Source organism: Zosterops lateralis (genome assembly GCF_965231275.1).
Source record: "Zosterops lateralis genome assembly, chromosome: 2".
NCBI classification, from domain to species: domain Eukaryota; kingdom Metazoa; phylum Chordata; class Aves; order Passeriformes; family Zosteropidae; genus Zosterops; species Zosterops lateralis.
In genome coordinates this window covers 102,010,622-102,027,615 of record NC_139763.1, presented here as the reverse complement: position 1 = coordinate 102,027,615, position 16,994 = coordinate 102,010,622, and the positions used below count along the sequence as shown (strand labels likewise).

The 16,994-nt window shown below is 37.9% G+C and overlaps 1 protein-coding gene across 4 annotated transcripts in view; it reads right to left on the bottom strand.

Annotated features, from left to right (window-relative positions):
• The window catches only part of APP (amyloid beta precursor protein), a 192,377-nt gene that overhangs the window by 4,372 nt on the left and 171,011 nt on the right, over window positions 1–16,994 (bottom strand). For all 4 annotated transcript variants that reach the window (XM_083855358.1, XM_083855357.1, XM_083855356.1 and 1 more), the window contains 2 exons: window positions 6,702–6,802; window positions 3,213–3,359 (listed from right to left, as the gene is read on the bottom strand). In XM_083855358.1, coding sequence (XP_083711484.1) covers window positions 3,213–3,359; window positions 6,702–6,802 — 248 coding nt within the window. The remainder of the gene's footprint in view (window positions 1–3,212; window positions 3,360–6,701; window positions 6,803–16,994) is intronic.

The following is a 16,994-nucleotide window of genomic DNA, read 5'->3' as shown; positions in this document are numbered from 1 at the left end:
TTGAAAATTTTGTTTTGATAAAACCAGTGTCTAGTGAAAGTCCAATAAACTCTGAAATATGCCGTTTATAGATAAAAGGGATTTAGTGAAGCTCCAACTTGCAGTTTTAGTAAATGTTGTTTGTTTTTTTATTTTTAATTTCCCCTTTAGCCTTTAAATTAACTAGTGCTGGTCCCTCCTCTCCTTCCTGTAGCTCTCTGCTGCAGGGTAATCCATCTAACCATCAACCTATGTGTGCTATCACTCATCCTGAATGTCTTCTCTTCTACTCCTCTTTTACCCACTTTGATGCTACCAAACTCTTCACATTCCCTACAACCTTTGCCCTAGGTATCACTCTACCAAAAGACATATTTTGAGTGCAATTATCTCGTTGTCAGTAAATTTCCAAAGCCCTTCACTATTTTAAGGAGCTTTCTGCACCCTTTATGGAGGTGGCAGAAGCTGAACACAGAATGTAAGAGGCGTAGATGCTCTGGTTCAACATTTTTCTTTTCTATGATGTGATGTCCCTTGAAACAACACCCTGGTCAGGTAGATAACCTCTTGTGAGACTGTTTGTCCACCTAACCCTTCAGCTGTTTCAGTGTCATTTCTGCTCCATGCTGCAAAGTCCTCCTGTTGTCACTGCTGGAGGTCCTGCTTCTGTCAGAAAGCAAATGAGTTCTGAACAGGGTATCTTCAAAGAGGAGAAGCAGAGAGAGTCAGCAGTTGCCCAGTGCATAGCAGACGTGAGAATCTCTGTTTTGCCACCTGCTTTCACAGAGAAAATAATCTCCTGTAGACAGCTGGGGTGGGTGAATCCATAAAAATATCCTTCAAAATATTTGTTGGAGCCCCTGCATGCACATGTAACAAGTAATTTTCAATCTCTCAGTCATTTATTTACTTAACAATGAAACTTTTTTCCTGGGGAGGCTGAACAACTTTGGAACATTTTTATTCTCAGTGTAGGGAAAAATGACACTTCTAAATAGGACAAGTATATTGATTCTCAGAGCTTAAAAAAAGGCTAACAGGATTCTTCATAACATATTTGTTTAAAAAATCATTGCAAAATGGGAGAGTACAACAGAGTTGACTCTCTGGAAGACAAGATCACAGGTGGAACAAGACCTGTACTGTAATCTTCCATTGTCACTGGTTAAATTCATACAGTAACTTCTGACACACAACAAAGAGGTGGCAAATTAGTTAAAGTACACTCAGCCAAGCTAGAGCTGATGTACAGTTATTTTTATATCAAATGATTTTGCCCTTCCATACTTTCTGTGCACAGTGTACTAGAGGTGGGCTGTAACTAAATAAATTAATTCTCTTTAGAATGTAACACTTAATTTTGAAGACATTTAGTACTAAACATTAATTGTATTTGGCTCCTTTGGGGTTTTTTTGTCCCAATACAAATCCTACAAAATTTTTGCCAGCTTAGGACAAAACCAGAAATTTCTTTCTTGCAGGCAAGAAGCTCTGACAGTGAGGCTTTACAATCTGTGAAGACCACAGAGCAAGTCAGGCAGAAGGAGGAATCCTGGCTGCCAATGCCAGCAATCCACAAGGTGACACAATCTACAGCATGATACTATAAATCCACTAACATTCTTGGTACATCTGCATGCTAAAGCTTTATGATTCCATCTGTAAAATTTTTTACAGCTAAAAATCACTTAATATTTATTAAATGATGCTGTCATTCTGACATAAACTACTTATTCAGCTTATGCATGTTATTTCTAGGCCAACAGTTCCAAATTTACTGTTACCAAAGAAAGCTTGAAGAAGTCCAGGATCAACTTTGCCATGTCATTCTACCAAGCAAAATCCACCTGGCATTTTAAGGTTTTACTGCAACAATGTATGTATAATTGAATGTATGTCTACATTCAATGTCTGATTTGGGTTCCTGGTTTTTACAGTCTCACTAAATTCACCCAAAGGAAAATCTCTGGTGGCACAGGCTGTTGGCAGCAGATATCAGCTTGGTGGATTAATACTAAAATCTGCTTCAATTTTCTACAAAATGGGCTGAAAACTGTCACATCAAAAGCTAAAGTTCAGTTTCCTATTTGCTATTTTCTGCCTCTTGGTCCAAAATTCTGCACAGGGTGCTTGCTATCCGTGCAAACCACCCCACACTGTTGGTGATCTCCTGACCGTGTCTCTTTGGAAGGTTTCAAAGCTCATGGATAACCACAATGTGGACACAAGGATGCACAAGCACAGGCTTAAGACAAAGGCTTACACAAATAATTCTTAAGACCCTTCATAATCCCAGACAGTGGAACAAATGCATCATGAAGCATGTGTGTCTTCAGAAAGACCAAAGGCAAGGTTCATTTGACTCAAGATGAAACCAACATAAACTATGGACTTGATCAAGACTTCAGTTTCAATCAAAAGTGTAAAAAACCAATTCTAAAAGGCAAAAACATAAAACTATCTCAAGTGCTTACTAATAAAAGTACTATCTGCAAACCAGACACTCACATAGCAAACTAAACAGAAAGAAGAAGAGTTACATGAACTCCTTCCAATTTTCATAATGAAATTTTTCTGCTTACAGAGATCTTATCTTAAAGCCATGAAATAGATAAAGTATTTTAAATTACTGTAAACTGACCACAATCTTCCTTGGCAGACTAAGAAGAGACAAGGATTTTTATCTTGAAAATCCTATATAAGAGTCTTATATAGTTTTTGAAAACTATGCGTTTCAGATTAGTCATAAATCCAAAGCTGTTCATGGCAAAAAAAAATCTTGATTAGAGAACAGAGAGCAATAAAATACCTGTCAAGGGAAAATCCTTGCAGTGCACAGCACAAGCTATGGGAGGGCCCATCTCAAACATTAGAACTAAATAAAGAAATTGGTGTGTGAATTCCAAACAGTAAAAACCAGATTTTCCTCTTGTGCAGTATCTTCTCATTGTCTACTGCCAAATTTCTTATAAAATGAACTTCCACATTATGAAGTGATTGGTCTGGAATAGTTGCAGAAGAAAGTTTTGTGGTTTTACACCCACTTTAACATGTTCTACATCGTGGTTGCATTTACTAAATTAAATAAAGCAAATTGATTCCATGCTGCTGGATGTAACAATGCCAACATAGGCAAAACCACAGTTTTTTCCTTAATAAATTAATATTTATAGAGCAATGTGTTGACTGTATTGCACAGGTGATACCAGTTGTGCTTGGAAGTCTTTTCTTACCTCCACAACCCCATGATGAATAGATGTGTACTGCTTCTTCTTCAGCATCACCAAAGTAATGACAATCACTGTTGCTATGACAACACCTCCCACCATTAGTCCAATGATGGCACCTTTATTTGATCCCACATCTTCAGCAAAGAATACCTACAAAAGAAAAATAAAGGAAGATGGCTATTAAAAAGATCACTGAACATTTGACTAGCCTGCCCTGCTGCCACAGCAATATAAAGACTATTGAAGCATCAGTAATTAAATGGAACCGCATGTCTTCATAATTACTCAAACCTGGATTGCTGTGCCACAAAGCTCTGAAAGCTGAAGAGGAGCAATCTGGGACATAAATATGGCCTGTGGTATGTGGAATCCTCCCATTTTGAAGAAGCTGAAATCTGATCTTACTCTCCTTATGTTATCTCCTCCCTTGACCCAAACCCTAGACTTCCCTCCTGGAATACCCGATAAAACCCCACCACCCTGCCCCTTCGGGCTCTCTTTTTTTCACCTTCTCCTCCCTCCCTGGCTCGGGGGGGTGGGGGGATGGGGGAAATAGAATGGAACCTCCCTGGACAGATGTTCACTGTAGTGACACGGTGCTACAGTGGTGTAGCACTGCTGTGCTAAAGGGGAACTCAGCTCCATGTTCAGCTTCACAAAGGTCTCAGCTAGGAGCTCCCTTTTTTCCTTGAGTAAGCAAGTCAAGCTAATTGCACAAGTGATAGGCTTGACTGGAATAACCCAGGAGTACACACATTTCTTTATTTTCAAAATGCTAATCATGAGTGTGGTCATCTGTGTAATCTGTGATTATTTCTGTGTGGCCTGTTAGGACTATGATGCATTTTTTTAATAAAATAATAAAGGACCTGGTAGGAATACAGTGAAACTTTGCACACAATCAGCTGGGAGAAAATTCTCACACTAAAGGAGATGAGCCAACAAAAGCTATCACTGATTTATGTGAACACCAAGGAATGCTTCAAGATTTTGCAGAGTAAGAGAGTACATCTGTATCTGCATGATGTACTTCTGTGAGACCTAGGAGTAACAGTTATGTGAAAACCAGAGAAAATCCACTTGAATTTTATACACTGATAAGGCAAAACAGAAGACAGCAAGATGCTTTACTATGCATGCACTGAGACTGGCTTTTATAAGCAGAAGCAGGTATGAAAAATGGGTGATTGTTTTTGTTGCCCTGTTCTGTATTCAAAGAATATATAAGATTATTTCACATCTGAGCAAATATTACAATCTTTTTGTCTGCATGCCAATAGCAGGCTATTATTATTATTGTTGTTGTTGTTATTAGTATTACTTTAAACCAAAACAGGCAAAAAATATTAGAGAATAAATTACATTCACAGAATTGTACGAGTATCTCATGCTGAAAGAATAAATATTTCGACAAGTATTTAAGAAAAATGCAAGAAGCAAGAAACCAGCTGAGAACTATGATAAGCTGTATAATGTTTGTGCTCTTTAATAAACACAACCTTCCTCAGAAGGATATTAAAGCATGCAGTATAAATATTAATATTGTTCTCAGTCACAAGCAAGGAATGTGTTAAAACAAAGTTAAAAATTCACTAGAAAGTACAGACAATGGATAGTGTTGGCATAAGCCAGTGCAAAGTAGTAATTTCTTCCATGAATTTTATCTGCCTAGGACTGAAATTCTGTTACTATGCTATTTCAAGAGCACTGTGAAATGCCCTAGCTAATATACATGCACAAGAGAGGAACGCCTTAAGCACTCCAAGCCATGAAAATCAACTTAATGTACAGTTCAAATGTGAACCTCCATAAAGGAGAAAATAAGTGCAATTTCAACCCAATTCAGAGGTCTGCATGTAAAATACAATGTGCAGTTGAATTCAAAGCAATATCTTGAGAAGATTGCTTCAGAAAATTTTACCATGGCACAGAATGGAAGCACAGATCAAAGTGCTTTCTGTCCCTGCTTTCCAATTAACACTAAACAGAGAGGGGCATTGGACAGGACATGATATGAGGCAGGGAAGCAAGACTTTGTAAGCATCAATCCAGTACTTGCTCAGCAATACCAGAATCCCTGCTCTGTCTCAATTGAAAAGATGACCTAGAAGACAGCTCACTGATTTTTAAATAGTGGTTGTACCTTATCAGTAAAAAGTATGGCAAAAAAGGCTGTGAAAAGCTGGAAAGGTCCCAGTTTAAGCATGACATAAATTACCATGTGCAGGGAGTGCAATACCCTCTCCATCAGCCACCATGGTATTGGAAGTTCCCAGCACCTAATTCCTCGAGATGGTATCAAACCACTAACACACTAAAGGGTGCTGCTGAAAACTATGACAATCAGTAACTACTGTGCACACATTCCTGCAAGTTCCTTCCCTTCTACACCCTGCACAGATTTGCTCCATTGGCAAGTTTAATCCATCTGAGCTAAGCAAGTGAGACTTTCCCAAATTAGTGCTAATGCATTTTAGATCATCAAATTGGGAATTCTCAGATCTTGGCATCAAAGAGATGGCAGAATATCTTTTCACAGAGTAATTATCTAGTTCAAATGCAAATTTGAGTCCCATGTTAATTTTGATTTTCAGCACTACTTAGCTTTAGGTATATATTAAGGAAAAAAGCTTTCAAGTTTAATATCAGGATATTGAAAGCTACGGAACTGAATCTTCATCACATAATATAGCTTTAAAAAGAAGAAACAGAACAGGCTTATAGTCAACATTGTTGTCTGGGTTCTTCATTGCTTATTAAGCAACCAAAAAAAAGCTTTTAGAAGATGCTTTTCTTACCTACAGTGCTTTTGGTTGTAATTTTTATGTTCACAAGAAGCACAGTTCAAATGGGGAACAATATTTGCTCCTACCTGCCTTTCACATGTTAATAGTAACAACTTCATAAACCTTAAGGAACAAAACACACAGATACAGCCAAACACAAACTAAAATTAAGGCCAGTGGTCCTTTTATCCCAAGAAGCCATTCTTGTGAAAGGTTATGCTCCATGCATACACCACTAGCATCTGTTCTGATGGGAAAGGACTATATTCCTGAAATGGTGTAATTCTATTTCTTGCTGCACTCTGTTATGTGTCTCATAACATGTTATGGTTTTTTTTAGGTCAGCATTTTCCTTCCCCCGTATCCCTTGTATGATACAGAGAGACTATGAGACAGATGGGTTGTGGGACAAGTATTCTCCATATAACCACATCCAGTCATATGGCAGCGCAAGGACAGGAACTGTTGGAATTTCCTCTCATGTGAGGCTCAGTGACTTTCCATCCTCTCTGGTGACATTGCATTGTTCCAGGTTTACTCTCATTGAAGAGAGAAACAGAAAAATCATAATCTTTTCACACGCTTTCTGCTGGCAATTTCAGCATCCACATCCCTCAAGCAAAACAAGGCCGTAAGTGACTCACTAGTTCAAGATTGAATCAGCACCTCAAAATGCACACGTGGAAAGCACTGTTTGATCACTCACCAGCTTTTGATGATGAACTTCGTATCCTGAGTCATGCCGGAACTCTGCATCCATCTTCACCTCAGATATCTCCTCTGTCTTAACATTGGTCAATCCAGAACCTGCATTGCACCACAAAGACAATTAATTAAAGTCATGATTTAGATTCAGGAAGATTTTGCTTAACCCCATTGCTGGAGAGCAGAAGGCAACAGTGCCATTCACATGGAGGAGGTGTGATGCAACGTGAAAGGGAACTGGGAGGAAAGTGAGGTACATCTGGTGTTTCACTGAGGTGACACAGAACGAGTTAGTGAAGTTTCTCCTTTGTTAAATGATCCTTAATCCTCAGCAGCTCTGTTGGCACAGACATCAAAGGCTTCTAGTATGAAACACTGCATGAACTAAAATGTGAGGGACCAACAGAGGCCTCCTGAACTGGCTCACAGGCTGCATACAGATCTGCTCTGACTGCCTCTTTAGCAATGTCAATAAAACTTGCTGTTTAGGCCAAAATCTTCCTCCTACCTCAGCTCAGGCTGCTGTGAGGAAAAAACAAAATACTCATGATGTGAGTAAGAGAACTCCAGGTATCTTATTTTCTTGCTTCCTGCGAGTCTGTAATTTTGCACAAACATGTAGAAGTTACTAAAATATTTGTAAAGTTTACAGAGTTTCTGTTTGTTTTCAGATTTCATACTGCTCACATTTAATGATTCTTCTTGTCTTCTCTCTGAAAGACGATAACTGTCTCTGGATTAGAAACATACAGAAAAGCGAGTACAGCTTGCAGCAATTATAAGTGTATATAGTTTGCAGTCCTGTGCCCTTGCAAGTGTGAAGGGGAGATGCTGCACTTGTCTAGCTGGAAAGAAGGCAAAATTTCCTCCTGGAAAATAGTCTAAGAATGGGCAAGACTTAGCAGCAGCAGAGCACTGAATCCTGTATATGTCTATGAATCCTGAAGAGCTAGCTCTGGCTTAGAGAGAACATATAGGTATTCATCGAGCTGGTTGTTTTCCTTCTCAGTACCAATGCATCCAACATTTGTATTTCTTGGAGATAAAAACACGGCAGAAGAATGATGTTTATGAGATGTTATCCCTCCACTGAATATAATAAGAACAAATCAGTTCATATTCCTTGTTCATATTTATTTAAGGATTTTTTCACCCCCAACTCCTCTCTCCAAGGCTTAATTCTTAGACTCTTGTGCTGAACTTAAGTTTTGATGAAGAGAACAATCTCTTTTAAAATTCTCAATACTACTGACTGTTCCTGGGCTCCAGTCTCACTGAGCTCTCAATAATAATTCCTTAAGACTTCCATGTGCCAATGAGCTCCACAGTCTAAAACAGAACTCAATCCAATATTTTTTTTATTTATTTTTTAAATTGCCTTTGATTGTGTGATTTATTTTTTTCATTAAGTGGTGATTTATTTTTGAATTATGAACCAGCAAGAATAGATTTTCCTAAGAACTTCTCTAGACTGTACAGACAACCCAGCCTAAGGTTTTGATCTTTATTCTCATAGGAAACAGTGCCAAGCAGAGAACAAGAATCATCCTCATGCTCTAAAGAATTTATGGTTATTTTCTTGAAGAGTCTGACCACCCCATAAATTTTACCTTTTTTTAAAGGAATCAAGCACTTCCACTCCTTAAATTTCGTGATTTTTGATGCTACATCACAGTACTGACACAAATATATTATGACATCTATACATGGGAGACCCTTTTTAAATGCAAGAAGTGTAAAATATTTAAGGAATTGCAGTCTGAAAATAAACAATGATATTCTGTCAAAGAAATGCAGAAGGAAATGGAGCTGCAGGAAATAAAGCCCACTTGTTACCTGAAAACAGGTGTAATTTTCCATCCTTCAAGCAGCTATGGCTAGTTTTCCAAATTAAGAGTATAATTTACTCTCTTTTGTGCATCATCTCAAAGTACCCCCTACACCTTCATCAATGGGAAATGAGGAAAAGTATGTCGGAGACTGAAATGTTATGGTTTATGGCTTAAATAGAAAGCCACATCCCTGGGACATTCACATGGGGCATAAACGAGGGGGTGTCATGGCCCATTGAAGGCCCTCCCCAAAGGGGTCCCTAGACCCTGAACCACAGCACTGCATGTGATACTACATGATGCAACAGATCCACAGTGTTACAAGTGTCAAACTGGCCCTCCTCAGGAGGTTATCTGTGTGTTCCCACCTGCACATATGTATATTAATGCATGAGATTCTATACTTTTAGGCAGGGGATCCTCATCATCCTGAAGACCAAATGGAGGAAAACAATGAGATGTCATAGGGACCCATGGAGGGGTGGTATGCTTCTATTGCATCTGTCTCTGTCACTCTCCCTGTCCTCCCAACCCCTCATTTCTCTTTTCCCTTTCTTTTTTGCCTCTATTACTATTAAATAAAATATATGAATTTTTTGGTATCGACATCTAACCACTTTTGGTTTTAATCACGTTTTGGGGATTATTTCAAACATCCCAGTTTGTTCTATTTTATTCACAGAGAGTTAGCTCTCTTTGCTCCTCTGTGATTAGAGCAGATGGCAACAAAGGAGAACATGTATCTGCCTGCAGGAAAGCTTGACCTGTTAACTCCTTCCACCTTTTTGTTTTTAAATTAAAAGAGAAGGGAGAAAATTACAGTAGTGGAGTACCAGTGCAGTAGCTGGGGGGAAAGGGCTTTTCCAAGGACTTGTTTCACTTCCCTTGGCTGCAGCAGCTGAAGAGATGGCTGCTCCCAGCTGCTCACCACTGTCCATGGCCACACTTGCTGCCCTCACAGATACCCTGGCAAAAGCACCGCATGAAAATTCCTCCAAGGCAAAGGCCTGAGGAACTGCACAACTTGACTGCTACAGCTGGCAAAGCCACTGAAGATATAAATGTTAGCAGATATCCACACATATAAATAAGCGAAGAACCTGCTTGTCTTTTGTCGAGGGAAGTCCTACCTCCCAAAACTCTTACAGGTCACTGGAAGAGTTAGGAATCACATGGGAAACAGTGATTCTGCTTCAAGTGAATCTGGCTTTCCAAAAAGCTTTTGAGACAGCCCCTGATCAAAGCTCTGGAAGAAGCTAAGATGCCAAGGATTAGAAGGCAAAGTCCTACATGACTTTTCTTAACTGACTAAGAGAAAGGAAATAAAGTGTAAATACACATCTGTTTTTCACAATGAAGGAACATTACCAGTGGGCCCCATAAGGATCTGTGCTGTGCTGTTTGCAAAGTGATCTGTATAAGAGAGCGAATAGTGACATGTTTACTGACAAAAAAAAGAAAAAAGAGGATAGTCAAAGTAAAACCAGTAGTAAAACTGCAAACAACTGCAGAAGGATCTCATAATTTCCAAGGGCACAATAAAAGGGAAATGATATTCAGTGTTGATATAATGCAAAGTGGTGCTTGCGAGGATACACATATATACCTCTATTTATAAACACTCTAATTTAGCTCTGTTCCACCCAGTACAGAGACCTTGCAGACACAGTGGGTAAATCTGTGGACTTGGCTCAGTAGCAGGCAAAAAGAAAGGTAGGAGCAATTATGAGAAAATAGAAAACATTGTTGCACATTGTATAAGTGAGGCATCCTCATTTTAAATCTGGCTATATGTTCTGGTCACCTCACACAAAGGCAGAAGAGCTACAAAAGATATAATGCAGGGAGACACAGATGATCACAGGTACGGAACGGTTTCTGTACACAATTTCTGACTGAAATTGTGAGTCTTCAGACTGGAAGAGGCAAAGGAGGTGAAATGCAACAGAGTGTGTGACTGCGAATGACAAGGGGAAAGTCTACAAGAAATGGTCATTCATTATTTCTCGTAAGAAATACAGGACACTAACACGGCTATGATACAGCAGATTGAAAAGTAACACAAGAAAGTGTATGTACGTATATATGCAATTCAGTACAATGCAAAATTGGACTGTGGAACTCACTGGCACAAATCATGAGGATGTTCAAAATACAAACGAACAAATGCAAAGAAGAAAGGTTCCTTCATGGTTATTAAACACAATGGTGAAAATACAGTTTTCAGTCCCAGAACCTATGCTAGCTGCCAAACACTCAATGGATATGCTGAGGTATAAGGCAGAGGTGAAATCTGTACATATCCTGTTTGTACCACTGCTAGAGGTAGGAAAACGGACATGAGCACTTCTGCTCTTGGGGTCTGACCACTTTTACTGAAAGTAAAGCTGCAACAGCTGAATTTGTGGGTCTTTGTCAGCTTCTGTTCAACAGTCAAATGTCACAGGCAGGAGCAACATTAATTTGGTTCCCTTCCCACCTCCCATTCCAATCAAACAGTAGAATGGGGGCCACACTTTCGGCATGTAGCAGGTTAAACCACAGGTTTTCACTTTTAGGCAGAATTTTTTTGGTTTGGGCCAAGTGACCAAGGCCCCACAAAAATGCCATGGAATCTGAACCCCAGGCAGGATCAGATATTAGGAAGTTCATGATGTTAATACTTACTGAAACTTCTTTTTGGCAACCTGCATCAGAAAAAGGTCAGAAACAAAGAAATCTTTTTTTCTAGCTGTTGCACTATCAAATGCAATAGCAACTTTTTCCTTCCTTCTAACATCCCTTACAAGTGAGGAAAAGGACTTCAAGTAGAGTAAACTGCTGGTCTTCTGCAAATTACTGATTCTATAGTAAGGAGAAGTATGACATTGCACTGGAATCAATTAAATATCTGGTATGAGGTAAAATTATACATGGGGTTACATGCGTCTTTCCACAATTGAGACTTCTTGTTGAAGAGATTCTCTTTATTACCAGTTCATTCACTTTACTGTCCTGGTGACCACACATTTAGACTTGCATGCTAAAATCCAAGATATACTTTTCAAGGGTAGTAACTGAAGAAGGAAAAACTTCAGAGTCTTTCTACAACTTTGATCAGAGCTGAGATGCAAACAGTCAAGGGTTTCTTAATGCCTCTTTACTCTTGCCCTGAAGACAAGTGCACAAAGAACAGTTCTCTCTCTGACAAGAACTTTAATCCTGGCCTGGGAAAAAATGATGTTTTTTCACTACCAATTCTAAAATACACAACCCAAATACAAAGGCCAATATACAAGATGAAAAGTGAGAGCAACAGCCTCATTGCAAATTCCTAAATACTGATAATTGCTATCAGCCTTCTTCTGAATTACATGTCATCTTTAGGGAGCTGCATTTCTAATCACTTCAATTTAAAAATGCTTAAATTCAGCTGGCAAATACAGTAACTTAGAGCTCCTTAGAAAAACTGATAAAATTATTTTGTTATAAAATCCATGGGCTTAAAAGCGTCTAGTGAAATTCAACAAAATGAGCTAACTATGATTGACTTTTTATTGATATTACTTTTAATTAGCAGTACTGCTTTTATATATACATGTGTACACACACATGTGCACAAATACATTTCCAAACATCAAGAAATAGAAAGTAAAAAACCCTTATTTTTCCTTCCCCTAAAGGGAAAAAAAATCATATAGTGTGAAAAACTACTCATATGAAATAAAACCCAAGTAGCTGCATTGGGGAACACTTTACATTAGCATTGATGAGCTTCTGTGTAAATATATATATTTATGCTTTCAGAAGACTAAAAAAAAGAGGTTACAGTGAATCCCACCAAGGATATAATTAGGTGCACATTATCTACCATACTGCTTGCAATTCCTTTATCTACTGGTTACATGAACATCTAGAAAGGTTTTGTATTTTTGTTTTGTACAGATCTAAGACAGTGTTAGGTGTGCTTGAGGTTCCATCTAGAGTTAAACATTAAATCCCCAAGTGAAGTACAGTTGAAACAACTAGTCCTGGGTAGTCTCTACACAGAGAAAACCAAAGTAGCAGTTTGAGTGACTGCAGTACTGACTGTATTCAGGAAAACATTCAGCTCCATGTCCATGTGCTTAAGACATGGCAAAAACAAGAAAAGAGGAAAAGAGTTGATGAGTCAACTGCAATAATATACTTTTTTTTTTTGTAAAAATAACTTAAATATCTTTGAGGGATATGCACTTTTAAGACTGCATGGAACTAAAACTTTCTGGTCTCTCCTAAGATGTCAGTGAACTGCTGATTCACTTTTACTTCATGGATAACTTCTCAAATTCAAGAAAGCAGAAAACAAATGCAATAAAAGGGGTATCTCTTTTGTAAAATAATCTTATTGGAACAGAGTATAAAATAAACATTTCTCAGAAAACTTCTGTGTAGAAATGAAAAATCAAAACAAGTAAAATCTGGTTTGATGATCAAGCATGTCAAACCAAATGCTGTGCATCTACACCTATAACTGCATTCACAGCAACAATCTCATTTATAAAACTAACCAAAACAATCTAATGGAAAAAAAAAATTAATGATTTTTATTTGGTAGATGCAGACTGCTTAAAGCAACTGTATTGAACTAACATGACAAACACAGGAAAAAAAATGCTGGCAGTTACTGGCAAGAAAATCATAAATAATTAACTAAGCTGCTCTGTGCCCTCACCTCATACAGACTGTAGCATATGGGCTAATGATTCCACAGAACAGCCATTAGGCTTACAGAGCCTCTGCATGAGGAAAAAAACCCCTCAGTTATTAGTTAATGTAATAAAGATAGACACGTCATGATTTATTAGCAGAAGGGCCAAAGACACAGAAGCAGCTTTATATGCAACGTTTCCTCAAAATAGTTAAATGTTTGCAAAAATGATCAAGTGATAAAGAGCTGAAATAATGCAGAAAACCACCATCAAGTCTAAACTATACTACACGGAAGAAAGTAACACATTTAACAGCATAAAATCCTTACATTGTGAATTATGGGCATCCTGTAAGTGGTGTATTTACAGCTGTGAGTGTATACTACAACTGCAACTCTGCAGCAGATGAAAATATGATCTGCCCTGAACAGAGCATGTTGTTTATCACCCTGAAGTACAGAAAATATGCTAATACTAAGAAAAGTCCCTTCTGATGGTACAGTTTCTAATCTTCACTCAATTTCTGCAGACCAGACCTGCTTAATTAATGTAAGTAAAATGAGCTTGCTCATGAGCATCTAGAGATATTTTTATATGCATTTTTATGTGCATGTGTCTCTATATGTACATGCATATGTACACACAAAGAAAAAGTTACTAATAAACAGATACCCAAAATTCAGTTGCAAGAAATTAAGTTTTCATCATGAAAAAGTGACTGCTGGAGCACAGGAGAAAAGGAAACACTCCTGTATAAGTTGTTACAGTGAGGTTATCAAGGAAAGAGGTATTCATTCTATCTGAAGCTCTTCCTGTGGAAGTTCCCAGGCTGGACTGGAGCTTTCTAACATCTCCCTGTAATAAAGCAATTTATAAGTAGCAAGAAATGTGTCATAAATCTGTTATATTTTTGTGCTGTATTAAAAAATAGCTCACTGAGGACTACTTAGTACTTCTAGATATTTTTCTTCCCTTTGGCCTTTTACCATCACATTTACTTCTTTTTTAGGAAGATGATAAGAAACAGTTTTAAACATAATTTTTATTTTTGTTTGCCCATTTGTGAAATAGGCAGGGAAGGACAGTAAGTTAAGGCACGGGAGTCCTTTTCTAATGCCCATGTGAATTACAGAGATGTTTTATCCATACTAGAAAGTGGCGTTCATCCAGACAATATTCTTTCCCTAGGACTGATGTAGGTCAGATTCTAATTCAAGCTTTAACTGCAGACAGCCAAGGTAGAGCAAAACAGAGGTGGAGGCTTAGACAACTGGCATAAATTTCAACAAATGTTTTAAACTTGGTCTTCAGTCATAAACTTTTCTACTCTATGGACTGGACAACTCCTTACTTTTTCTGATTTGACTCACAGACTTCATTTTTTGAAAGACAATGATATGGTGGAGGAAGAAGATCCTAGGTGTCACAAATACTACTACCACCTAAATACTTGTTGGACCAGATGATCACTGAGGTCCCCTTCCAACCCAGTATTCTATGAGTCTGTGACTGTTGTACTGTGACCAAACTATCTCTCCTAAGAGACTAACAAAGATGATCTGCATAACTGTGATCTGCCTGTAGGAAAAACATACTGATCATTATAAGAATGCTGTGTGAGCAAGAAGTAAATAAAATGGAAAAGAGAAAAAAGGACACACATTTACATATTTGCTTTAGTCCTTTCAGAGCTCATTTTCTTCAAGAAATTCACACAGCTACAAAACATTGATTTGTTCTTCTTCAGGCTTAGAGTGTTGCAGACTGACATGACACCAGTATTTTCATCCTGAAGAAGCAGGTCACTTGAGCCAAGAAAGAAGCATCAAGGCCCACAAAAAGGGTAAACCTTTCAGGAAACCAACAAGAAGTTGGGCAATTAAAAAGTCACAAGCAGCTGGATACATTAATCTGCAGGTCTTTCATTAATACTTTTTCACTCTAGAATAATCTATGATTTTTTAAGATTTTTTTTCTTCTATAATAGCCCCAAACTGTAAAAATAGACTATCCCAAAAGGACAGTTACTGCACAAAAGGTATTTATTTTCTTTTTTGAACTTTAGTGCTGAAATTTTATTTTTAATGAGCAAGTAAAGTAAAACAGTTTTAAAGCACACACTTTTAAACTATCAGAATCCCTTCTGTACTTCATAGTTTATTTAAGCATCAATTTGCTTTCCTCTATTCAGAGTTCATGAAGAAATTCAGCCTGGAATAATTTCTCTGTTAAATTCAAATTTTGTCACACATAAATTGCTTTTGAGGGATGATGAAAAACCACATTGATAGACAGAACCTGTATCAGTAAGAACTCTTTCTAAATCTGTAGCTGGTGATTAAAGACATAGGGAAGGAAAGCACTACTTTTGCATTTTAGCAGAACACTGAAGGAAATATCCCATGTGATTTTCACAGTGGAAAAGTTACAGCATCTGCCACATCCATAATGGTCAGATGGTGAAATATTTTTTACCTAACCTTAGTAGTCTATCACACACATTCACCAAGATGACTCATGACGTAGTGTCATTAGGCCTATAAACTTTAGTACTACTTGTATCACCACAACCAACAAAGTGCCCTAACGTAGTCAACTAAAACATAGTTCCACTCTGAAACTAGAGAGTGGCAGTGAGAGAAAATCCTTTCCCTAGAAAAGGGACACTAAAGTTGTCTAAAGTTTGTCTATGTGTGAGGGAACAGAAGCAAGGAAGGAATAACCTGCAGTAATAAATATGGGCATCATAACAAGAAGCTTTTCAAGAGGACTGAAATTAAAATTGTAAATTAGAATAGATTTTAATATTCTAAAAAAACCCCGCTAGACTGAATTATTATTACAAAATTGGGATTAAACCATATGCATGCTTCATCTGTGATATTTCTACTGCTCCTGGGCGAGAGGATAGATAATGGAGTACTGGAGGGATTTTTCCCTGATCCCAAGATTTTTGGTGCTGTAGCTCTGTACCAGTTTCCAGGCTCTCTTCATGGACTGAATTAAGACTCTAAACACAAGTTAAACAGTGCTAGGAGCACACTACCTGGCCAGTTCTGACACATATCCCAATTGTTGCAACATATGAGCTTATTTTACCGCCTACTGTAGCAATTTTTGTAGTTGCTAAACATTGGTGAGTTAAGATTTACAAACACTATGAAGGTGCTGTCCATGACGCTATCTAATGGATGTCTGGAAGACAAGATGAAGGGAAAAGGGATACAGATTGATCAGTTTAATCTGATCTGAAGGAAGAAAACACAACGATGTGACACTGAAATAATCCTGACCCTAAAAAACATTCTCACTACATTGAAGAGTGGCCTCTTCTGAAATAAAAAAGCTGTTTCCTCTCAATGGCTTTAACAGTTTCAGATAATTCTGAACAAAGAAACAGAGGAAAAACAACCCCAAAAGCAAAAAGAAAGTTAGTATGAAAAGCTAAAATTATTTTTCCTTTTGGAAACTGGAATTCTCCCATTTTACCTTTTCCAAACATTTGCAGCCTGACTCAACCTAGTGATCTGCTATTGTTCTGAAATCAATACACAGAGGTACTTACAGAGTAGAAACAATCACCCTACTCTGTCCTAAATGGAATGAATAGCTGTGTCCTCAGGCATGCTTAGGGAATCAGAGGGATAATATCAATTTTCAGGTATTTGGAGGTAAGATAAGTACCACAGCAAAAATACCAAGGCCCCCTGCAGTTCTGAAGCTGTATGCATTAATTCTTTATTAGCCCTGCTCACTCTGCATAAAGGATTTGACATTTCTATTATACATTCC